This window comes from Scylla paramamosain, chromosome 31 (genome assembly GCF_035594125.1).
Source record: "Scylla paramamosain isolate STU-SP2022 chromosome 31, ASM3559412v1, whole genome shotgun sequence".
Lineage (NCBI taxonomy): Eukaryota > Metazoa > Arthropoda > Malacostraca > Decapoda > Portunidae > Scylla > Scylla paramamosain.
In genome coordinates, this window is record NC_087181.1 from 14650465 (window position 1) to 14676705 (window position 26241).

General features: G+C 39.8%; 1 protein-coding gene across 4 annotated transcripts in view; it reads left to right on the forward strand.

The window, feature by feature from the left end:
• The window catches only part of LOC135088687 (5-aminolevulinate synthase, erythroid-specific, mitochondrial-like), a 37314-nt gene extending 17805 nt beyond the window's left edge, over positions 1-19509 (forward strand). Inside the window, exons 1-11 of one of the 4 annotated variants that reach the window (XM_063983625.1) lie at positions 9547-9932; positions 12928-13084; positions 13945-14046; positions 14815-14916; positions 15771-15947; positions 16186-16407; positions 17088-17299; positions 17580-17712; positions 17986-18254; positions 18605-18829; positions 19051-19509. In XM_063983625.1, coding sequence (XP_063839695.1) covers positions 12934-13084; positions 13945-14046; positions 14815-14916; positions 15771-15947; positions 16186-16407; positions 17088-17299; positions 17580-17712; positions 17986-18254; positions 18605-18829; positions 19051-19161 — 1704 coding nt within the window. In that variant the 5' untranslated portion in view covers positions 9547-9932; positions 12928-12933 and the 3' untranslated portion in view covers positions 19162-19509. Of the gene's footprint in view, positions 1-9546; positions 9933-12927; positions 13085-13944; positions 14047-14814; positions 14917-15770; positions 15948-16185; positions 16408-17087; positions 17300-17579; positions 17713-17985; positions 18255-18604; positions 18830-19050 lie in introns of those variants that run through there. The other 3 variants (XM_063983626.1, XM_063983627.1, XM_063983628.1) reach the window with 3 other exon arrangements.
• Positions 19510-26241: the final 6732 nt, after the last annotated feature.

The window sequence follows — 26241 nt, forward strand, 5'->3', positions numbered from 1 at the left end:
TTTTTTCAGTAATATGAAAGCGATGCTTCCTCTCTCTCTCTCTCTCTCTCTCTCTCTCTCTCTCTCTCTCTCTCTCTCTCTCTCTCTCTCTCTCTCTCTCTCTCTCTCTCTCTCTCTCTCTCTCTCTCTCTCTCTCTTAAGCACATTTGTTGTAGATACGTCGATGATACGTTCCTTTTTTTGGGGGGATGTCAATATATATATATATATATATATATATATATATATATATATATATTATATATATATATATATATATATATATATATATATATATATATATATATATAATATATATATATATATATATATATATATATAGTATATATATAAGAAACACAAAAAACAAAATTCAGTATGGAAAATTAATGATAAAATTGTCTTTTTTGGACATTCTGGTGGAAAACGCAGTAGTAAAATTGATTGTAATATTTTACGTACACATTCCTTCTCTGGCTTTGGCACAATTTTTTTCAGCTATTGCAGCTTTCAATTTAAGGTTACCTTCACTAAAACTCTCTCACACCAAACATATCGTCTGACTTCTACATACGACAGGTTTCATCCTCAAAATATTACTCGTATTATTATTTTTTTTAATCCTGTTTGTTCTACGAATGGTTTCCCAACACACATCTTTGAAAATTTGGTTTACAAGTTTTTAAACAAAAATATCAGCCTGAACTGTGTGAATTGTGATTCACTCTGCTAAGAAAACATACTGTGTATTTTAAGCTGCCTTGTTTGGGCGATGTCTCTTCAGATCTAAAACACCGCCTATGCAATAAATTAATTATTTTGCACCCTCAGATAGATTTTGGGACTCGTCTTTGTGAGTAATTTATTCATTTATTTATTTTCTATTTATTTATTTATTTATTTATTTATTTTCTTTTTTTAAGGACCGCTTGCCGACCGACTTGAGATCATCTGTCATTTACAAATTCACTTTCCTCAGTTGCCAGACAGGGTATATAGGCAGCATGGTGCTGTTCTATAAAAGCAGGACAGATGAGCACTTACGCCAGTGGAGCGGGGGCGGGCCGCCCTCTACTTTAGTCTCCACACTCTGCAGTAAGGGAACACCTGGTGCAGTGTAACTTACCATCTAGGAAAGATTGCTTCAAAATTTTAGACTCCTCAGACAGTGCTGACATTAGAATATTAGAAGCAATGTACATAAGAAATTTTGCCCCTGAACTTAACAACACCCAGTCAGCCTGCCCTCTTTACATCTTTTGAATTATATATATATATATATATATATATATATATATATATATATATATATATATATATATATATATATATAATATATATATTATATATATATATATATATATATATATATATATATATATATATATATATATATATATATATATATATATATATCGCTGTCATTTGTCCACAGCTCCTTGATAATGGCATAGTCTTTGTGCCGAAACGTTGAAATTAAAGATGTTTTTACGTAGCTATACTGGTGCTATTAATGATTATTTTTTAGTAGGATATTCAGACAAAATAAGTTGTTCAAAATATACATCGATTAAGAGTTAAATACTATATTCTATTATTAAATCTTAAGGCATTTCACGATCATAGAATAACTCTTACCCGAAACATAATTTGCCAGCAGTGTGAACTCAGAATAACTAACATTTGTAATGGCAACACTAGCACTTGTCGTGCTGTACAGGGATTTCAGTTTAAGACTCGAGTAATGGACTGATCAGTGATTTCTCAGGTGAATCTAAATGAAGGTGACAATGAGTTCTGAATGCAGTGACAACTTTTTTTTCCCCCTTATTTTACGCTTGATCGAGCCTGGCAAAGCGTACAAAAATTATGGAAAAAAAAAACCCGCTAAAGTGCTAAAATAATATGAAAAAGTGAAGTTGACAATTCAAAAGAAGAAAGAAAAATGTTAGAGGAAGAAAATTTGCAAGAGAAGTCAAGATAGTTTGCCATGCATTGAGAAAAGAGAGGGGAAAGAAAACGAACTGCCTAGTTACAAAGTGGAAGCAGACGTGACCGCACCCTAATGGCGGGAAATCGTACGCCAAAAGTGCCTCGTATATTCAGATGATTTAAATTTTTGATGTCCATAGTGGTCCTGCTGATATCTGCGACCAGTTTAGCATCAGGCAAGATTTATTGATAAAGTAGCTGAAAATATCTGAAATATAACAGTACAGCGGATTGGCAAAAGCTAGTAGTAGTAAGTAGTAGTAGTAGTAGTAGTAGTAGTAGTAGTAATAGTAGTAGTAGTAATAGCTAAAAAACTTCAGTTCTTACCAATACTACTACTCATACGCAAACATGCAATTGGATTTAACACACACACACACACACACACACACACACACACACACACACACACACACACACACACACACACACACACACACCAACGCACACTCAAACAAGCAATCCGACGCACCACCAAGTAACAGCGGTATCTTATCTCAGGGCCAGTCACCGGTAGTCCTCCAGCTTTTCGATAGCCACTTTGCCACCCTCCACCACCTCCCTCCTGCCTTACGACCCTCTCACTCTTGTTGCACACTCACAGTGATGGCGCAGATTTCCCAGGCTATGTAGGTTTTGTATTCCCGACTTTTCTATTGCTTCGTGTTGGTGATGGTGCAGTAATTGTAATATTTTTTTAGTTAAGTGTAAAAATGTATGTATTTTTGGGGTTTTAGTGATCTTGACTTGTATGGGAAGTTAATTTATAGATGTGTGTTGTCGTGAGGGTGGTGGTAGTTAGTAGTAGTAGTAGTAGTAGTAGTAGCTGTTGTTGTTGTTGTAATAGTACTGCTTATATAGATTTTGTTATTCACGCATTCAATCCATTTCTAATTCCCGCTTTTATTTATTTATTTATTTATTTTGTCACTTATTTACTTATCAAAGAGATTAATCCAACAGAGAAAAAAAATGAAAATTACCTCCTCTTTACCCCTACAAAAAAAAAAAATAAAATAAAAAACGTAAAAAAAAACTTAGCCTACAGGAAAAGGAAAAAAATATGAAAGTTAAAAGACAAAAAATTAACCCAATTTCATCCAATAAGCTCGATCAATTCTCAGGAAGGTTGCGTGAGTGTGGCGGTATTGGAAGGTTGCGTGGAAGGTCTTGGAATCGCGCGTGTCCATCCATTAGGTAGCAAAACGATTCCCGATTCCTGGGAGTGTAATGCTGAGTGGCTGAGTGGTGGATGGTCACGATACTGGCTTCTTTATGGGCCAGTTGTGTAATGGTAGTCATCATTGTTGCTATTATCATTATCGTTATCGTCTTTTCTTTTCTTTTCTTTTCTTTCTTATCGTCGTTTTTTTTTTCATTTGTTGTTGTTGTTGTTGTTGTTCTGGTTGTTCTTCTTTTCTGTCTGTGTGTGTGGGGGAGAAGAAGGTATGTTGTGTTTCTCTCTCTCTCTCTCTCTCTCTCTCTCTCTCTCTCTCTCTCTCTCTCTCTCTCTCTCTCTCTCTCTCTCTCTCTCTCTCTCTCTCTCTCTCTCTCTCTCTCTCTCTCTCTCTCTCTCGTGACCTTTCCGTGACATTAACCTGAAACAGAAAAAAATAATAGGTACACAAATACTGTATATCTCTGATCTTCCTTTAGTCAACCTAGATGAAAAGAAAAGAAAGAAAGAAAAAGAAAGAGAAACTTAGTAAACACACACACACACACACACACACACACACAATGGTCTCCTGATCCTGCGTGCGATATTAGCCGTTTGTGTGTCTGTCTCACGAGGAACACACAGGTAAAGGAAGCAGACACGAGGCAGGACAGTGGAGAGCGGTACTTCGGTGTGAAGGAAAGGGGTAGCTGAAGGTGGGAAGGAAGAAAAAGGTGCTGGTTGCTGGGGGGAAGTGGTGATGGTGGTGGTAGTGGTGGTGGTAGCGTTGTGGTTGAAATTGTTGTGTGGGATGGTATTGTGGTGGTGGTGGTGGTTGTAGTAGTAGTAGTAGTAGTAATAGTAGTATTAGTAGTAGTAGTAGTAGTAGGGGTGGTTGTAGTTGTAGTAGTGGTAGTAGTAGTAGTAGTAGTAGTAGTTGTTGTTGTTGTTGTTCGTATTTTTTTCTTGTCCTTATTCTCGATCTTGTCCTCCTCCTCCTCCTCCTCCTCCACCTCCTCCTCCTCCTCCTCCTCCTCCTCCTCCTCCTCCTTCTTCTCCTTCCCCACCACCACCAGCACCACCACCTTCCAGGAAATCATTTAACCCAATCAATGATAATAAAACATTAGCATACTTAAAGAATAATAAACGTAAGTGATCTGTTTATTCGTGAATCACCAAATCCGTGGTAGTTATCCCCTCTCTCTCTCTCTCTCTCTCTCTCTCTCTCTCTCTCTCTCTCTCTCTCTCCATTAAGAAACAACGAAACTTGGCTCAGATCCGAGTGCCGCGCATATTTCACGCCCTTGAAAGTTGTGAAACACGTGACGAGCAGTTGACAGCCCACGTGTGTGTGTGTGTGTGTGTGTGTGTGTGTGTGTGTGTGTGTGTGTTTTGTAATTATCGAAAAAAAAGCATATTCATCGTGTTTTTATCTTTCTATGCTGGTCTGTTATCTCTCTCTCTCTCTCTCTCTCTCTCTCTCTCTCTCTCTCTCTCTCTCTCTCTCTCTCTCTCTCTCTCTCTCTCTCTCTCTCTCTCTCAATCGATCGCCGTCAAATTGCTATATTATTGAACAGTCTCGCGGAGAAATTCATGGTTCGTGGCATTGATTTTAAACTTCCCTGTAATGCGCGTGTGTGTGTGTGTGTGTGTGTGTGTGTGTGTGTGTGTGTGTGTGTGTGTGTGTGTGTGTGATTTACCTTCATTACTGATTGGTGTATTTATACTTACTAGCACGACGACTACTACTATTACTGCTGTTATTATTCCCCTGGTGCTCTTACTACTACTACTACTACCACTACTACTACTACTACTAGTTGTTTTGCTGCTGCTTTTCTTCTTCTTTTCTTCTTTTTCCTCCTGTTTCGTATCCTTTATCTTCTTTTATTTTGTTATGTAAGCAACTCTCTTCTTTTCTTGACAATTTTCTTTCTTCGTATGTTATTTCGTATATATTTTTTTCTTTTTTTTTTTCTTATTTGTATCAACGTTGCTTGAGTTTATTTTTGTCTTGTCCCCGAATCCTTCTCCTCCTCCTCCCCCTCCCCCCGAAGTTTACCTTGAACAAACCGGTTCCGTTCTCTTCTCACAGGATGCAGACTTAAAGTAGTGGTGGTGGTGATGGTAGTGGTGGTAGTGGTGGTGGTGGTGGTGCTTGGAGTGGGTAGGGGATAGGCAGAGAGAGAGAGAGAGAGAGAGAGAGAGAGAGAGAGAGAGAGAGAGAGAGAGAGAGAGAGGTGCTATTGTATTCCTATTAACTCCAAATTAGTGTAGCAAAACAAAAAAAATAATAATAATAAAAATTGATTGAAAAAAGTGAGAGGATGAGAGCGCAAGAGGTAAATAGGGAGTGGGAGAAGGAAAAGTGAGGATGAGAGGAGCCATGATTTAGAGAGGTGATTAGTGAGTGCTTGTTAGGTAGGTTAGTGTTATTAACTGCCCAGTGATGGAATAGCCATGTTGTCCAATTATCTCGTTGTTAGGAAGGTTGTATTGGTGGTGTTAAGCGGCTGAGTACCCTTATCCAGTTTTCTCTTTGGTTAGATTATATTAGCTTAGTGTATTAGATTACGTGACGTTTGGCTGGTTACATTAGTGAAGTAATTAAAAAAAAGTTAGGTGTGTTTAGGTTACGTTAGCTTTTAAATGCGTTACATTACCTCATCTAACCTAACCTAACAACTGACCTAAACTAATATTTTTATCTAATTTTTTTTTTTCATAACTAACGTGTACTTATAAAACTAACATAAACTGAGCTAACGTAACCTAATGTGCTTTTTTATTTAATCTAACCTGACGCGCCCTTATCAAAATTAAACTGAGCTAACCGAATACTTAACCTAACCTAACCTAACCTAACCGAATACTTAACCTAACCTAACCTAACCTAACCTAACCTAACCTAACCTAATCTAATCGAACGAGTACTTACAAAAACCAAACATCCATTCACCTTAACCTAACCTGACAACCTAACGTGTCTTTACCAAACCTAACCCAACCTCACCTAACATTAACTCACCTTGTTTAACCTAACCTAACGTGTCTACCAAAACTATCCCAGCCTTACCTAACATCCATTCATGCACCCCAACACACTCATACCTCACACATTCCACTCACACACGGCAAGTCACAGTAATAGGATGCGACCTAAATATAGCAGGTGACGGGAAACTTACGCTCAGACACATGCCAAGGTTTTCTCCCTCAAGTCTCAGTCAGCCAGCAGGAGTTGCAGAGTGTTGCGCGCGGCGATGCATTGCTGAAGTGAAGCTTGTTTTTTTGTCTCGGATCACTTGATTGGTTGATTCATGAGCAGCTACGTTAGTTTGTAAGAGCTTCACCATTCCCTCCCCTCTCTCTCTCTCTCTCTCTCTCTCTCTCTCTCTCTCTCTGGTAATGCTAATGATTGTGTGTTCACTTAAGGAAAGATTTTATTTCTGTGAACGTTCGTGTGTGTGTGTGTGTGTGTGTGTGTGTGTGTGTGTGTGTGTGTGTGTGTGTGTGTGTGTAGCTAGCCGTGCAACATCCCGTCTCAAGGAGCCGTCACGGAACCCTGCCCAGCGACCTCTAGGAAAACCTGGATGGTATTCCCCATCCTACATCCTTGGAAGGCCTTTAGTCCCCACGCTCTCCTTTCCATCCACCTCCACCCACGATCCCATCCTTCCCCGCCCCCTAGATACTCTCCATTCACCCCCTCTATCCACGCCCTCTATACATCACCCTCCCACATGCACGGCTGGATTGCGAAACTTACCTCTTTCCTTCCTCTTCCTAGCTCCTGTGATAGTCGCTTTTTGTGTTTGTGAATAGTCGCCTTTTATGTGTTCCCCTTCACCCTCAGTTGACTGGGTTGTGAAACTTGCGCCTTTCCTTCAAGATTTGTATTTGTTTTCCCTTCACTCTCAGTTGACTAGGTTGTGAAACTTCTGTCTTTCCTTCTTCCATCAAGTTTTATTTTTTTGTGTGTGTGTTTCTCCTTCACTTTTAGTAGACTGGGTTATCAAATTTTCTTCTTTCCTTCCTCAAGCTTTATGTTTTCCCTCTCACATTTCTGAACGATCTAACTTGGCTCTTCCCTTCCTCAAGCTTTATGAAGAATCGCCTTTATGTGTTCCCCTCACCCTCATAGATTATCAAACTTGTCATTTTCTTTCCTCCTTCAAACATTAGGAAGAATTGCCTCTGTGTCAGGTAATTATGTGGTGTTGCTTATCATGCACAGGAAAACAACGAAAGCTGTAGGAAGTCATCAGGCCTACACGTGGCAGTCCTTACATAAAACATACCTATCTACCTATTTCTACTATAGTCATCATCATCCATAAATCTATCAAATCTTCTAAAAGCTCCCTGATGACTCGGCACTAACAAGATTATTCACTAAATGAGCAGCAGGTAGTGTGTGTGTGTGTGTGTGTGTGTGTGTGTGTGTGTGTGTGTGTGTGTGTGTGTGTGTGTTTCCCAGAACCTCATCCACAAAAAAATAAATAAAAGTAAATATAAAAGGTAGTATTCCAACGTACAATAGGAAAACATTTATGGAGTTAGTGCAGTGGCATGGTCGGGTGGGCTGATGCAGACGGGAATCCCACTAACTTAAGTCTTCAAGTCCTCAGGTTGTAGAAAGACGAAAGGGGAAGAGGGATGGTTAGCAACAAACTTTCCTAGATAATGACAGTAGTAATAATAAATAAGGAGGTATAATTCTTACCTCTTATTCTGAGTTTTAGAGGAGATTATGAGAAATATGTAGAAGTGAAGGGAGGTAAAGTATAATATGAAGAGTTACTGGTATTTTTTTTTTTTTTTTTTTTTTGGTGTTGACTTGTATTTAGTGGCTAAAAAAAAATTGTACGATGTGTAGGAAAGTAAACGCGATTTTTTTTTTTTTTTTTATATATATAAGAGAAAATACCTGGAGTGCTAGATGATACCAGTGTTAAACTAGTTCCTTCACACAAATTTAACCCATTCACTTCTCTTTGGTATATTTGCCTCTAATCACAAACAACTCTGGGACATTTCGTTCTACAATCACCTCCAAACTCTATATTAGGTAGAAATTGCAAAATCTATTCTTTTCATCCCTTTTCCTTCTTCTGGGTATTTAGAAAGATACTTTCAGTGCTGTGAATTGTTGCATATCAATGAAAGTATTAAAATCAAACCTTTTATCGTATATAGACCTAATTTCAGAACCCGATATACTATTGATGATAAAATATAAGCAAAAAACTATATAAAAAAAGATTCACCTGTAATTTACTAGAGCTGACGACGAAATTCAAGAGTTACATGATTAGCTTTAAGAAGTGCACAGGTGAGGTGGACAGGTAGCAAATGTGTCGCCAGGTAAAGGTTGCTGTGGTGACCTTACCGAAGTGGAAAGGTGCGGGAACCAGATTAAGGGAAAAGGTGGAAGTGTGAAGAGATGAATGACGACGTGTTTGCAGTGTTGAGTAATGGTACCTGGTGACCGCTCTCTCTCTCTCTCTCTCTCTCTCTCTCTCTCTCTCTCTCTCTCTCTCTCTCTCCTCTCTCTCTCTCTCTCTCTCTCTTCATTTCATCACTGCTTAAGAATCTTTGTCCTCTTTTTTTTCAGTTCTCATTGTTCTTCACAGTTTGTAATGTAGACTCGTATTCGTAAGCTTTTTTGTGTCCTCATAAGGACCGTTACGTCGGGTTCTCATTGGTGTTTTTATAGGCGATGATGTAGAGAAACTTTGCTAAACTATCACTGGAATTACGAAAACACCCCGGAAAGACACGGCACCTGTTTGTTATACGTAATCAGAATACAGTCATCAAAATTAATGTTTTAACCTTTGGCTTTATTTGTCGTCTTTTGCTGACATTCAGAGTAAAACAAAAAATGGGGTTCATTTGATATTTTACAAGCTATAGAATTGCGTATTTAAGAGACTGTACTATAAAAACCAGTCTCATAAGTTGTAGATGATTATAAAAAGATCACCTGGCAGTGAAAGGATTAAAAACACGGGGGATAGTTAACTCTAAATGTTATAACAGTGCCTTGTGATAAAAGTAATGAATAAGGCTTACTTTTTTCTTATATTTCATTTGTAGGACATGATTTTGTAACACTACATAATATCAGTCTGTGAGGCTTTATCTTTTTTTTTTTTTTTTCGTCCTAGGCCCAGTGTCCTTAATAAAAAAAAAATAACAAGACAAATATATTTCACAATAAGACACGGTTTTTGCAACACTACTGCAGGATAATATTAGTTCCAGGAAGACGCTCCCTAGTTTTTGCTGAAGCTTCGTGGTGAAGAGAAGAGAGTAAATCCCCGGGGATGATGCAGCCCCTCCAGCAGATCCCTTATCCCCAGTCCCCCTTCCCGCCAGGCCTTCTCCCACTCAGTGCACATCACAGTACATGCGCGGTAGACCGCCTGGGGAAGGTTGCATCATCGACACCGGCATCGAGTAACCAAACTTCCTAATGTCTTACTAATTTTACACACCTTGGAGACATTTTGGGCAGACGTGGCTGTTATTAAAGGATTTATTGGTGACAGTAAGACCGGAAAATTGTGATTAAGACGTGTAGAGAAACGCAGGAGTGGTGTTAGAGTGTGGGAAGAGTTGCTGGTGGTATCTGGTAACGCGCGTGAGTGAGAGTGTGGAGGTCTTGCTGCCAGACAATCTCGAGTCTTTCTAGTGTGCTGGCAGTGATCGAGTGGAGTGTGCACCCATCCTCCCAGCGCCTCGCGTGTTATTAACCTGCCCGCATCGCCGTCAGTGTTCCATCCCTTATTACGTAAGTGTGCGGGGCTTGCTGGGGGGCTAATAGAGGTGTTCCTTAGGTCATAACTGGGGATTAAGTGTGCCGGGAGGGAGAGCAATCTGTGAAAGGCGAGAGTGAAGGAGGGTGGGAGAAGGGAATGAACGAACACCACCTGCTGAATTGGAAAGTTGTATACGCATATGTTCACTATACCATTCATTTTACACATTATATATACAGCACCGCTCTCCAGTATGGCTCTTAATTGTATAAGTGTATAAATCGTGCTTCGTAAACCTGTATGACTAACCTTGGAGGGGGTAAAAGAGAAACTGACCATTATATAGGCTGAGGAATGTTTAGTATTTGCAGGAAGCCGTCACGGGGAAGGGAAAGGCCCGTGAGGAAGGACGCGGGCCAGTGGAAGGAAGTCTACGGGTTTACTTGTGATATATGAGTTCACTGGACGAGCTGGGGTGTTTAAAGGGAAATTCGGGTATTATTTAAGCTACTTTTCTCTGTTTTACTGTTCGTCTGTTTCATTTATACTTCACTGTAGTTTTATTTACTATTTATAAAGAGGCTAAATGTTTTTCTTCGTCAGTTCAATGTATATTTTAATGGAATTTTATCAATAGGAGTTTTAAAAATGAGTAAATGTTTTTCTTTTAATATTTTCATGACTTATTTCTCTGGAACTTTATTTGAGTATTAAAGGGAAGTAAATGCTTTATTAACCGTGTACACTTCCACTGAAACCTTATGATTTTTAAAGGTTACTAAAAGTTTTAGATTGAACTCTGCATGAGAATAGACGAAAAGTGAAGTTTGAAGTAGATAATTAACGAAATCTGCCTAATGTAGTACCGTTTTGTTATAAATTATTAAGATTAGCTCTTATAATTGGTAGAAGGGTTAGGAGTGATAAATGGGCTTTTTATGCTGCTCAGGTCTCTATGAACAAATTTTTCTCATATTTGTTATTAGATAATTCGTGTTTAGTGGTAATTTAGCTGTGTGTGTGTGTGTGTGTGTGTTAGACGAGGAAACAAATATTTGTGGGTTGAGTTCGGTAATGGATTGTGGAGTGAAATTATTTGTTTAGTTTGGAAACTATTCATACTTTTTTGTGTAACAGTTAAATAACGAATGTGTCTGTGGTTATTTAAGTGACTGACAGTTTTCCAAGAGCACACACACACACACACACACACACACACACACACACACACACACACACACACACACACACACAACCTATTTTACGTCCGAACTTTACCGCAAAAAAAGAGGGGAAGTAAAAGTATCATTGTGAAATTCGATTATAGAAGGTGTGAAAGTGACAAAATTGTACTGTGTGTGTGTGTGTGTGTGTGTGTGTGTGTGTGTGTGTGTGTGTGTGTGTGTGTGTGTGTGTGTGTGTGTTTGAAGTCCTTGGGCTAAGTAGAAAGTGTTTTTTTTTTTTTTTATAACTGCAAAAGACTGACTGCCACGAGAGAGAGAGAGAGAGAGAGAGAGAGAGAGAGAGAGAGAGAGAGAGAGAGAGACCTATTATTACCGGACGTATGTTATCTCTTTTAATCATTCTTTGCGTCATTCTCTCTCTCTCTCTCTCTCTCTCTCTCTCTCTCTCTCTCTCTCTCTCTCTCTCTCTCTCTCTCTCTCTCTCTCTCTCTCTCTGGACCAAGGTAAACTGCCGTTGAAAGTAGGACACAGAGAGATAAACTTGTCATTTTCGCAAATCACTGACAGTCTGACCGTCTTTTTCTTGCGTTAAGATCAAGCAGAGAGAGAGAGAGAGAGAGAGGGTTTCCGAGGTTTTTTCCCGCCACGTAGGCATTTCCAGGTAGACAGGATTTAGGAAAGAGACTTTAAAGATCTCCGTTATTATTATTATTATTATTATTATTATTATTATTATTATTATTATTTCAGTATTATTAGTAGTACGATATAAGTACTAACATCACAACTTTAAACAAACGTAACTAGTAGTAGTAATAGCAGTAGTAGTAGTAGAAACCTCACTTGATATTTACTTAACAGCAATAACAGTATTTGCAATAGTAGTAATAATAGTAGAAGCACTGATAAATATTTATGTAACAACAATAACAGTAGTAGTAGTACCAGCATTTGTAGTAGTTTTAGTAGTACTAGTAGTAACAGCAGCACCAGCAACAGTAGTAGAAGTAAGAACAGTAACATCAACAGCGTATTGTCAATTTTTTCCTGCACGTGACCTCGGAAAGCTTAATCAGTATGGCAGGAAATGCAGCAGGCAGAGGGCGACAGGTGAGCCAGGTGATCGCCTTGGGGATTACCTGGATCACTTGCCCGACCACCTGGTGTTTGTTTCTGGCCAGAGGAACCCGCCTCGGAAGATAGAAGTATCCTGGGACCTATTTACTTCCATCCCTCCTTCCGTTCTTTACCTGGAAATTCCTATCTTGTTCAAAGCACTGTTGTTCACTTGTGTGTTACTGATATAGTTTATGTATTTTGTTTTATTATGAGTTAGCATTTTTTTTTTCCTTTTTTTATGTTTTTTTTTTTTTTTTTTAAGGAAGAAAAGGTTGGACAATGATGACCAATAGATGAGTAAATAATGATACATAAGTTGATTGCTTATTGAATTGCTCATAATAGTTTTATTTTCATTTGTACTTTTATGAAATTTCACATTGGTTTATCTATTGATTTTTGTAAGGTCAGTGATACAAGAAGTCATGAAAAAAAAAGTGATGATAATGTGTAATTGCAGTTAGTGTCACTGTCACGTAGTATAGTAGTAAGTAGTAGTTATAGTAGTTTTTAAACTATTAAATAACAAGATAGCTTCTTTTTCCATCGTTCCTTTCTCTCCCGTTCCATATCTGAGTGTAATCCGGTCGTTAGCGTGTCAATTCGCAGTGTGAATTAGTTTACGGGGAATAACAGAGAGAGAGAGAGAGATTGTTTTAAGCCCCCATTCATAGGTCAATATCATTCGCCACGCAGACTGTTTCATAAAGGTTCATTGTTTCAGATCACCATGTCGTGCCCCTTCCTGTCCCGCCTGCCCGGACAGTTTGTGAAGAACTACTGCCGAACCCTGGTGCGGCAGTACGGCGAGATGTGCCCCGTGGTGACCAACTTCATGCCGGCCAGGACCTTCACTTCCCTCTCCTCCAACCAAGACTCCGGTGAGGACACGATCTCTCTCTCTCTCTCTCTCTCTCTCTCTCTCTCTCTCTCTCTCTCTCTCTCTCTCTCTCTCTCTCTCTCTCTCTCTCTCTCTCTCTCTCTCTCTCTCTCTCTCTCTCTCTCTCTCTCTCTCTCTCTCTCACTGATCTTTGCATCTTCATTTTTTAAATTTCTTTTGTGTATACATTCATTCAGTGTTTATGGAGTATACGAGTTATTTATTTATTTATTTTTATTTATTTATTTTTTACAAAGCACAAGATATTTTCATATTTCATCATATTTCAATAGCCTAAAAGGAAATGAAGTAGCGCTTTAAGAATATGAATGAGTTTTTATTCAGAAACTTATACACCTACTGTTGTGTAATTATGACCTCTTTTTATGTGTGTGTATGTGTGGTAGACCTCTCAGAAATCTTGGCAATCCACAGCTAACAATGACCATAACCTGAATCACCATAACAAAGAATTTACAGCATTCTGATTACCCAACTTTATCATGAATACCAGCAGTACATTATCTAGCAGCAAGGAGACCATTACATAAATTTTCCATGCACACTTTGGGAATCATAAAACAAGAAAACTACAGGAGGCTTCAAACACAGGATTTGCTAAACTTTAAAGACTAACTAACTGTTTGAGTTCTATAACCCATTCCACATACCTTCTGAATATGTACAGTTCACTTTTAAATCATATGAAGCTTCTAATAGAGATGGGAGTGATCTGGAATGCTGAGTCTAACCAGGTCATTCTAATACTGACTGAAGTGAACTGGGATGCTGAGTCTAAGCAGGTCCTAATAGGGACTAGAGTGATGTGGAGTGCGAGTCTAACCAAGTGTTGTGTTTCAGAGGGTGAGAAGAAATGTCCCTTCCTGCAAGGCCAGAACGTGGTGAAGCAAGCCAGCCGGGAGGTACAGGAGGATGTGATTGATCTCTCCACCAGGGAACAAGGTGAGGAGGAGAGGGAGAGTGAGAGTAAGTCAGGTCAATCCTGTCACTGCTCTTGTTAATCTTGTTAATATTCAAAGCTCTGTGAGGAATTATTTGAGTCAGATTAACTCTTTCACTGTTTGTCGTTTGTTAGGATTCGAGGCACTAAGAAATTACTTGCATTGACACAGAGAGGAAGAATAGATTTAATACTGTTCTTTCTAAGTTGTGTATTTAAGAAACTAATAAGTGTCAAAAAGTTGTAGGTGGTTATGGGAGAATACTGTACAGCAGTGAAAGGGTTAAGTGAAACTCTGTGGCATTGGTGTGTACAAGGCACATTTCTCTACATTGTTTTGCTTCACAGTTGTCCAGCCTCAAGTGCTGAACAGAAGTTTTATAATGTGTTCACAGTATATCATGTCTTGTTGGTAATTTACTTGTGCTTATTTAAGAACTTGCACACGACCGCACCTTGTTTCACGGTGGAGTAGGCAAGCCTGTCAAAGTGTCAGGCAGGTGTGTGTTGTCACTCACCTGCTGCTGGTTGTGCAATATGTGGGCTGTCATCTGAGGGACTTTGTAATTTGGACAGTGTGGGAAAGTATATGATGGACTTGCAGGAAGTTGAGAATAGAACCTACATCTGAAAAGAGTATAGAAGCTACATCCAGTCATTTGTTAATGTCAGTCTGTGTGTGAAAATGGAGTTTTCTTATAATAAGTTTAGGATTAGACAACTTGGTAACAAAATGTACAAATCCACTATGACAAGCATGGCAATTACAGGCCCTGCTGGACTAGAAGTGAAACCTAAAGAGGAGATGAAATGTCCTTTTTTAGCTTCCCAAGTCAGCCCAGATCAAAAAGACAAAGACAAAGAGGTGGAAGGTATGCGAATGTGTTATACTTACCCGACTTATACTTAAAACCCTTTCCTCCTCGTATGATTCATCTAACGACTCCTCATAGCCCCCTGACCTTCTACTAATACATAATGGGACCTGTCAGCATGTCACATTTTAATGCCTGACATCCTCTGACATCCTCTAGCCTCGCCGCCCAGCCTGCGTGACCCTCGTAGCTGTGTGTTGTGCTCACTGGCTCTTGTCATCTGTATTGTGTTGTCTCTTGTATTCCTCTCCTTTGGGTTCAGTTTTCTTTGTTGTTCTCATTTGTTTGTTTGAAGTACTTGTAGTGTGTATATTTGTAGGGTGTTTTGTTGTGTGTTCTGTTTTGTTTTTTTTGTTTCTGTAATGGTTTGGTGTAATAATTTTGTGTACATAGTCTAATAACTTTGCAATTGAAATATATTTGTATGGTGCATCAAATCGTATTTTATGAACTATCTTCTGAAGTTAAGTATAAAATACTTATTTCTTATTTAAGGTATAGTTAATCCTAATCATATTGGCCAGTACATTCCTAAAACAGTTTACCAAGCAGTGCAAGTAAAGAACTAATATTTCTGGTTGCACGTTGTATATTTGAACAGTACAGTGACTTCTCTATCATTAAGTACTTTCACTGAATAAGTTCCACCATACAGATATATTATTTTATTAAAACAAAACTTAATGCAACCTGCATGATTTTTCCATCACCAATTATGTATTTTTGCACTTATTATAATGATTGCTGTAATTTACATTCAAAGTGCATAAATTCTCTTGTGGCCATTCATAGCTGTGCCAAGATGGCCTGAAGGTTTTCATGTCACTAATTGTGATCACACTTGCTTCCAGAGGTGCAATCATTCCCATACAATGAATTTTTCCAAGAGCAAATCTCTAAGAAGAAAGCTGACCATTCCTACCGTGTGTTCAAGAAGGTGATTCGCCTGGCAGACCAGTTCCCCAAGGCCAAGGAGTACTCCTATGGGGAGAAGGACGTCACTGTGTGGTGCTCCAACGACTACCTTGGTGAGTGCTGTTTTGTGGCTGTTGTGATGCTGTGAAGGTTTTTGTATGTTGAATTCCACAGTCAGCCTTCTCTCATTGGTGGATTAGCAGGCATAATAGATTGTCCTTTTTTACTAAATTCTTCATATTCATAGTGTTTAGTAATGATAATACAGTACCATCTGTAACTTGAATTCTGAATATTATTAGTGGTTAGCAATGATAAGTACCCATCCTCATCATCAACCTTCACCCACAGGAATGTCGCGCCACGAGGATGTAAGGCGGGCAGTGCGAGCCTCCCTGGAGAAGCATGGGGCTGGAGCAGGAGGAACTAGAAACATCTCTGGGAACACCATTCTGCATGAGGCTCTGGAGACCAAGCTGGCATCCATCCACCAGAAGGATGCTGCACTGCTTTTCACCTCCTGCTACGTGGCCAATGATTCCACCCTCTATACGCTGGCCAAGGCACTACCAGGTAATGACTGAGTGCTTTGTTGGTGTCAATGTCAGGAGTGCCTTGTAATTGCAACCCATAGACCTTCATGTCTCATAAAGTTGTGGAAGTCATTAACAAAGATAATTAGCACTGTGACTTCTGTAGGTCGTTGGTGTACTGTCTTGGGACCATATTCAGAAACACGCCTAATCTCCACTACATTCATGTGACGTGACACAAGTGTTCATGGGTGTTTTTATTGTTCTAATGACAGATATTAAGGTTTCTGCACTATTAACAGGAGGTACACTTTTAAAAACCCGGGTAATTATCTCTGTGGCCTTTGTAAATGGTCATGGTGAGAGAGAGCAGTGCATTTCTAAATATGGGCCTTGATATCAGTAAGCTATATAAATGTACTAATGAATGCAAGTATGAAATCTATCTATTAAAAAGAAATGTGAATATATTTACTTAAATATTCAAGTCATAAGCTGTCATTAAAGTTTTTATATGCCATCACTTGAACATTTATACTATTTACTTTTTTCTTTTGATCTTGGAATTTTTAGAACCTTCCAATAAGAACACATCTTGTCATCATTAGTGGCTGGAAGATATCTCTTTCTGTGATATTGTGTACCATTTAATTGTTACATATTAAAGGAATCCCCTTTCCTCTTTACTACAGTTGACATAATTCATCTCTTGTACCACAGGTTGCCACATCTTCTCAGACGAGGGCAACCACGCCTCCATGATTCAAGGCATCCGCAACTCCGGTGCTCCCAAGCACATCTTCCGTCATAATGACCCGGAGCACCTGGAGGAACTGCTGCAGTCCATAGATGTCTCCATCCCCAAGATTGTGGCCTTTGAGACGGTGCACTCTATGACGGGTGCCGTGTGTCCCCTCAATGAGCTGTGTGATGTGAGTACTGAAGCTCCACAGCCTCCACCCTCAGTATTCATGACTCCTACTTTTTTTTCTCTACCTGAGAACATCAACTGACTGTATTCAGCTGTAGTAGTAGCTTCATTATAAGTAGTATGTGTATTTTTTAGACTACAGAACTATTTCAGCAACTAATATTAAATGAGGTGATTAGCAGATGTGAGCTGTAGCAATAGTGAATGTGTAGCTGAAGTTGAGTTTACATTGCAAAGTTACATGCAGTGACTGGCATAATTGACAATGCTTTTCTCATCAGGTTGCTCACAAGTACGGGGCCATCACCTATGTGGATGAGGTGCACGCTGTGGGTCTGTATGGAGAGAAGGGAGCTGGGATAGCTGAGAGGGACGGGCTGCACTACAAGATTGACATTGTGTCTGGAACTTTAGGTAAGTAGTTATGCTTAATTATGGAAAGTTAATATTCTGTGATGGCCTCCCTCTTTATACAAATTGTATTAGCTGTTATACTTTGTAGTGAAATATGAGAAACCATCATTAGACTTTAAATATGTTTAGATGTCACATGAGAATACACACAGGATGTAAGACAATATTCAAGTGATGGTTAAACTTTATTTACAACTTCATACAACCAAGAATATGTAAGCTCAAATACATCCCTCAAAGCCCATGTAATTTAAAACAACCACCTTTCCACAGGCAAGGCTTTCGGGAACATCGGGGGCTACATCTCAGGGGATGGAGCGCTGGTGGACATGATCAGGAGCTATGCAGCTGGCTTCATCTTCACCACCTCTCTGCCGCCCACCGTGGTGTCTGGGGCACTGGCAGCTGTCACCATCCTGAGCGGGCCAGAGGGACGGGCCCTGCGAGCCAAGCACCAGGAGGTTGTGAGCTACCTCAGGTCATTACTAATAGAAAAAGGGTTGCCAGTGGAGCATTGTCCTTCCCACATAATTCCTATACATGTAAGTACTGACTTTTTTATATTTTCAGAAAAATCTACAATATTCAAAGTTACCCTTATCATACCCACTTATTCACTAATTTTGAGAAGCATCAGTGATCTGTGATGAAATTATTAATTTTGATAAATAGACTAGGGCCTGAATACTCGAAGGAAATGCTAAATTAAGCTGAGGAAAGAAAATAGGCAAGATACATAAATTTTAAGTTAATTTATATTGCATGCCAGAAAGGAACAGCACTTTACAAAGGGAAGAAGGGAAAGTCTTGCATCTCTTGGTCATGACTATAACAAATCAAGGTAAAGAATGAAGACTGCATGGTCGTTATTAAGTGGTAATATTATCAACAGGTGGGGGATCCTTTACTGGGCACCAAGATCTCTGATGAGCTCATAAGGAATTACGGCCACTACGTGCAAGCCATCAACTACCCCACGGTGCCTCGGGGGCAGGAGAAGCTGCGCATCGCCCCTACACCCCAGCACACCAGGCCCATGATGGACAAGTTTGTGGAGGACCTGCTGATGGTGTGGAAGGAACTTGAAATGCCGCTTGGGAACACCACTTGTCCGGAGGTATTGGGATGACTTATTGTGTTTCTGTAACTTGAGGGGAAAAATTACAGAGAGAGTGGAATAACATGCTGTTAGGAGATAGGAAAATATTTACCCAATTTTTTGAGAGGCTGTGCTCACTGAGTTTACATGCACTGGCATGTGGGGGTTATTTAATTTTTGCTCTTCCTCAACCCTATACTATGAGATCTTTGGCCTAACATCTGAAATTTCCTTTGCAGCAATGCATGTTTTGCAAGAAGCCCTTACTGTTCAAAGCACTGGAAGCCCGGGAGTCATGCAAACCTTCCTGTGACAAGCCGTACTGCCCCCAGCTGGCCAAATGCTTCTAGCACCATCACTACTGAGATGACACATGAAGACCACACTTTCCAGGGATGCCACACTGCCCACCACACCCATCTGGAGATTGATGATGGACTGCGTGAATGTTGCTTTTAGGTAGAGATGTGCTTTAAAAATTCAAGAATTGTTCTGAATTCCAAATTGTACTGAATTGCAAAATTCCATTTAATTTTTACTTCCTGTAATGGAAAATAATTCCAATCTATGATATTAATAGGATATAAAGAAAGTAATATATTGCACAGTTTATATATATATATATATAATAAAAATTTATCAGAGTATTTTCATGCCCTAGTATGTATAGTAAAATAAATAAAGCATAGGTGCAGCAAGTCGTCTTTTGTTTCTGATGATTCCAAATCAAAATTGGTTTTGTCTTCTTTGAAGTTATCTCAAACCCCTACTCCAAGAAATGCTGCTGCCCATGTTTCATTTAGTAGCATTCTGGCAGCTTATCTTTATGGGGGAGAAAAAGTCCCAGTGGCAGGAGTCTGTTATGATTCGCTGTTTTTGTCCCCCCATCAATGTGGAGAAACTCTGCCAGCACCACAACTAAAGTCAATTGCACTTTCAGTCAATAACTTTATTATTATTATTAATGGCAGGTGAAACGGGTCAGAAATATTCCAAATAGTGCAATTTTTTAACCTGAGAATAGTTATAACTGCGCATTGTAATGGTTGAAATTGCAATAAAACGCCTTATAAATAGCAAACCCAAACTGTGATGTGGACAAGAAAGTGTGGAGGACAGAAGTGGATGGATTGATGGTCTGGTGGTGGTGGAGGGAGTGAGCAGGGTTCCAGACGGTTATTCTGCACCACCACACTTCCTGGTAGTGATGGCAGCAGTGGTTGTAGTGGTGGTGGCAGTGGCTACCTGCAAAATTAAGACTAGTTTTACCTTACACACAGACACAAATAAATAAAAAAAAATAAACAAAAATATGAGGACATTGTGATGAGTTGTGGAAGGTGGTGAAGGAAACACAGGCTGGGAATCGAATGCTTTATTCCTGAATAGTTTCACTCGTGGGGCTTCTTCAGAGGAATATGGCTTGCAGGCCAAGCTGTCCTAATTATTGGGATGCTGGAGTTGTACTGAGTACAACTCCTGCAGTTGTATTCAGTATATCTGCAGTTGTACTCAGTACAGCTCCAGCATCCTAATAATTAGGATGGCTTGGCCTGCAAGCCATATTTCTCTGAAGAAGCCCAATCGGTGAAACTATTCAGGAATAAAGCATTCGATTCCCAGCCCATGTTTCCTTCACCACCTTCCACAAAACTAAATATATAATCAATAGTACAAAAACTTGGAAGCAAATCAGCACAAGGACATAATATAATCTAAGAATTAGAATGTAGCTTTGTGAAAACAAATTTATAAAATTTATAAAAAAGGAATTAGGCACAACCCTTTACATTACAGACCTGTATCTTTAACACCAGTCTGTGGAAAGTCACTTGAACATATTTTGTGCAAATCATTTATGATTATACCACCAGTAATGACTTATGTAATGACCAGTTTGGCTTTAGGCCAGGAAGATCTACTGAGCACCAACTATTGCTAACATGTAATATCTTCTATGTACTAGATCAAGGTGACAATGCTGATCTCATTCTTTTTTACTTTTCCAAGGCTTTCAACATGGTATGCCACAGTACTGTACTGAATAAACTAAGTAATCTGGGTATCACAGGCAACCTTTTGAGTTGGATAAGAGAATTCTTGACCAACAGTAATGAATGCGGATCATAAATGGAGTAGCTCTTGTGATATAGTGAGTGGGATGCCACAGGGCTCTGTTCTTGGTCCATTGCTTTTTCTTTTATATATTAATTTTTTCACTAATAATATATGACTACTTGTGAAACTGATATTACTCTTCTTCATAAGGTGGCATCCTCTTGGGGATTGTCCATGAATACCAATAAATGTGTAGTATTACAATTCAGTAGATGGCCTGTGGATTGGCCACCTTCACCAGTCTCTGGCTTGTACTATATGACTGACACCAATTCCAATTAGGTATTCAGCAATTGACCTTGGAGTAACTATACACTCATCCCTGAAGTTTCATCAGCATATAGCTAATACTTTTCAAAAAAGCAGGTGGCACAGCTCAAAACATACTTAAATCTACAGTAAATTGGGCGGCACCTTTCCTCATTCTTATTTATATATCTCAACTATGGCCCCTACTGGAATACTGCACATCTCTGTGGAATTTGGGATATATTACAGACCTAAGGCTGATGGAGTCTGTTCAGAGACGATGGACAAAGAACATTCAAGGCATGGAACACCTGGATTACTTCCAGGGACTGAAGGCTTTGGATTTATACTCGGTCCATGGTCAACTGTTGTGCCAAAGCATGGTAAAGTATTGGCAAATTTTTCAGTCATTGCACAATTGCTCCCGAAGATATGTTCTGTAACCCAACACTTAATACAGTAAAATCCCTCTCATCTGGCATTCGAGTATCCAGCAGCTTCAAGTATCCGGCACATTTTTCCCCGAGCCTTAAAATCAATAAAAAAATCAATGTGTACTCATAAAATCGATTAAAATTCCCACACGAGGCATACTTTGTCCCCTCGCCACCAGAGCGCACTGCGTCGCGCCACCCGCGGCCCACTGCACTGTGTTTACTCAGTGACTCAGTCCCGCGTGTGCACTGTTTATCGCCTGATGCCTTCATCATGCCTAAAGTTGTAGAAAAGAGGAAGCGTGTTGTGCTTACACTTAAGCAGCTGATCAGATCAGCTGATCTTTGTTATGGTAAGATGCGTGAGTGTAGGGTGGTGATTGTGGACATAATTTCACTTCTATTCAAGTATCAGGCAATATTCAAGTATCCGGTATGTCGGCGGTCCCGTTGATGCCGGATAAGAGGGATTTTACTGTACCACAAGAGGTCATCAGTACAAGATTACTCAAGTGAGAACACAATTTGATATACCCAAAGGATTCTTCACTTGAGTCTTTACAATTGTTTTCTCTCTGCACATGATGTAACATTCGGCTAATTGTTAAAGGTTTCTAAAGTAATATAGCCCATAACATTGGATGGGCTGGCACATCAGCAGACTGCAGCTTCCACTGGGCACCTGGGTTGCCAATTCTGGATACTGGGATGCCCACCTGGTGAGAGAACCAGGTAAGAAAACTAGTACTCTTGCATAAAGGGAAATAGGTAATTCTTTATAAAAAGTCCGTTCCCACCCTTTCCCCCAGCTCACCCTTCCCAACCTCTTCTCATTCTCGAGGGCACTGTGTCCCATACTAGACGCCGCCCCATTATGACAATGCTACAAAGTCTCCTATAACATACGTGAAGCAGTTATTGTATGGGACATGGTTAGAATCCTTAAGGCGGGGTTCAGGGGACGGAGCCCCCCCCCCCCCGGCCTAGTTTAGTTTAGGTTAGGTAATGTTAAGTTAGGTTTGTGTGGGAGGGACAACATTCCTTGTTTGTTGACTTTTTTTTCAGGTTTTTCTCCAAAAAAATTTTTTCCTTAAGACTTTTCAGGTTTCCCAAATTTAACCTACTGTGGCGTTCCCCACCCTAAAACTCCGCTTTCCCATGAAATCCCCAAGCTTGCTACTCCTGGACAGGGGCGGGAAATGAATACAGAGGGAGCCGCTATTTGTAAGATTTACCTTATTTAAATGTTACACACCAAAAAGTACTTCCTCTGTATTACTATCCACACCAACTTTCGCGCACTAATCTCGACGCAACACAGGACCACCTCAGTCCTCACCCCTCCCTCTTGAATCCTCTTCACCGCCATTCCTTCACGATACCTACGAGATAACTTTTTTTTTTTTTGTTCATCCTTCTCACTCTTACATCCTACAAACTCTGCATCTTTAGTTCACGGAGCCTTCATTTACACATTGTTCAAGTATGGAGTGAGCACACCACTTCAGATCCTCATCCCTTCCTTCCACCCCCCCTCCCCAATATTCTCCACTGCTATTCCTTCGCGAGTCCTTCACAATATCCCATTTTTCATCCTCCCCTCTCTCTTACATCCTACAAACTCAGCAGCTTTAGTCCAAGGAGCCTTCATCTACAAGCTGTTCAAATATGGAGTGAATATATAAGCACATAAATCAAGGAGGGAACATTAATCACTCACCTTCCTTCTTGCCGCCCGCTGCCCACGCGTCCTTCTCAATCCCGCCTGGACGTGCGCACTGCGTAGTGCACCCCGCGCACGTGAAGCAGACTCGAACCAATTAATTCTTTTAGTGTTATAGGAAATATTAAAAGAAAACTAAAGGTAAGATGGGCATGAATACAAAATACATGGATACAGAGGAGGATAAGGTGTGGTTAGGGATTTTCTACAAGGATTTATGCAAAAGATTCACAAGGTAAAAGGATTCCAAGCAATTATCTTGTTAAATTAGAGGTTCGTTTCAAATGACTTATATAGTGTAATGTAATGAGGAGAAACTGTTTTGCCTTTATCGATTTTCTATTAATAGTCATGAAGCTAAGAAAAGAAAAGTATGAAGAACATTCAAGAGTTCATAAATTGTTATAAATTACCTGCTTGGAGTAATGGTCCTGTTATCCAGTCAATGGTGATTACAACAATTAACGAACATACTGAAAGGAAACTGATACTGCAAAGTTATTAATTTACATAGATGATAAAGTAATATAACCAACATGTAAGAATTTAGGATACGAGTCATGATAAAGGATTACAGACTCTCGGAAGAACAGGCAAAGAACTGAAATGTAAACAAAAGAGGATTACGTGTAAAAGACTCTAGGACTTTATGTGGAGAGGATAAAGGATTATAAGCTTAATAATATGAACAGAAAATTGCATATAGCAGCGAACTCAGTTACCTTCATCCTTCTCGTGTCCTCCCAGGTGAAATCTTCCTGCCTTGGCGAATTATAAGCCGGGGGTCAACAATTAAGACAATACTCAACTTTATGCAAACAACAAAGAAAGTAAATCAACAAAGTTTTAACAAGAATCTGAGAAAGTCTTGACTAATCTCTCTCTCTCTCTCTCTCTCTCTCTCTCTCTCTCTCTCTCTCTCTCTCTCTCTCTCTCTCTCTCTCTCTCGCTTTCAATAAGACATTTAAGTTTTATATCAAGTCATTACGTGTTTATAGATTTTACGGCATGAAATCAATGCATATCAGTCTTACCTATGTTTAAATTTTTTGACACACCGGCAGTTAGCGAGTCTCCCTAACGAGCCGGCACCTCATATACAGGATAATTGCCTCTTGTGATTAGCCGTCAGCAATAACTCTTCTCGTGACTGGCCGCCCACCCTCAGCTGGGCCGACTGTGTTAATTGCTACAGACAACTATGATGCCTCTCCCTCTTCCCCTTCCGACTGTGCACTTCTTTTTAAATCAATCAGCTAATCACCGGTACTGTGTACTTCGTATCTTCCAAACTGTCTCTTAAGGAATAACAGGTCTTTTGTGGTTGTTATTTTTCCTTTGTGTGTTTTTTTTTTCTTCTACAGCCATTTGCGAAGTTCTCTGTCCCTATAGCAACAGCAGCAACAACAACAACAACGACAACAACAAAAATGGAAAGAAAGAACAGCAACAATAACAACAACGATAGTTCATAGTGATATGAAGTAATAATTGTTATAGTAGTAGTAGTAGTAGTAGTAGTAGTAGTAGTAGTAGTAGTTGTAGTAGTAGTAGTAGTAGTAACAATAACAATATTATCATTAAGAATAAGAACAACAACAAGAACAATGAAAACAACAAGAATAATATCAATGAAAAGAGCAATAAAACAATGAAAAACAAAACACGCCACCCAAACCTCCTGTCGGTAATAAAAGAGGCCTGGGCACCAAACAAACACGCCGGGAACACCTGAGCAGCTTCACCAAAGTTCAAAATTAATTCCGTATTTTTCCCTCACCCTCACCTCGCCTTTTTTCCCCCAAGCCATCGTGCCCCTCGCCAACAGCCTCGCAGACCTTCATTTGCATAGACAAGCGGGGGAAAAAAAATGATTATCTTCTCCATTTCGCTTCGATGAGACGGCTCAGCACTGCCTCAGGTGTGTTTATCACACTTAAATCCCTGATTATTCTTTAGACTACCCTGGTTTCCCACTTCTTGAAGATAATTAAAAAAAAAAAATCAAATCTAGATACGTAAGCGACATCTCTCGACTGAAAGTGAAAACACGGACGAGAAAACAGCAATATTTAAGTTACAGTCACGTGAATACCAGTCTATACAATGTGGTACTTTTTTCCTCGCAAACAATTGTGTAGCGTGTGAAGTAAGAACGAATTTTTCCAATTCTAGATACATACGCGACATCTCTCGGCGGAAGGCGAAAACACAGAAGAGAAAACGCAGTCATACCCGAGCTACAGTCACGCGGGCACCAGTCAATGCAATGTGGTGCTTTTTTCCTCTCAAACATTTACGTTGAGTGTGAAGTAAGAGCAAACCTTTCCGACTCCTTTTATGTAAGCGACACGGACAAGAAAAGTCACCCAATTTACAGTCACGCGAATACCAGTCCATCCAGTGTGGTGGTTCTTTCCTTCCAAATAATTACGTGGAGTGTAAAGTAAGAGCCTGAAGTTAGTCCAAGGAGCGGAGGCGGAGCAGGAGACGGGAACAGTGCACGGTACATCAACTTACCTCTTTAAAACGAGGTACCCGCCGCCGCGTCAGGCACTGCAAGTAAATAATCAAAACTGCTCCCCTACGGTTTGCTGATGGGACAGGAGGGGAAGGAGGCGCGGGAGTGTGTACAGGGGTGCATACAGAGACAGATGGACGGATGGGAGAGACAAGAGGGTAAAAGAAGAGGTATTATGGAAGAATACATAGAGGGAAGAGTGGATGGATGACAGAGAGAGGAGGGTGAAAGAGATGAGAATATGTAGGGATAAATGGACGGAAGGATGCATGGATAAATGGACAGAAGGGTGAAAGAAGAGGTATTGTGGAAAGATAGATAGATGGAAGGGTGGATGGATAGATATGAGAGAGACAGGAGGGTAACAGGCGAGCATATGAAAGGA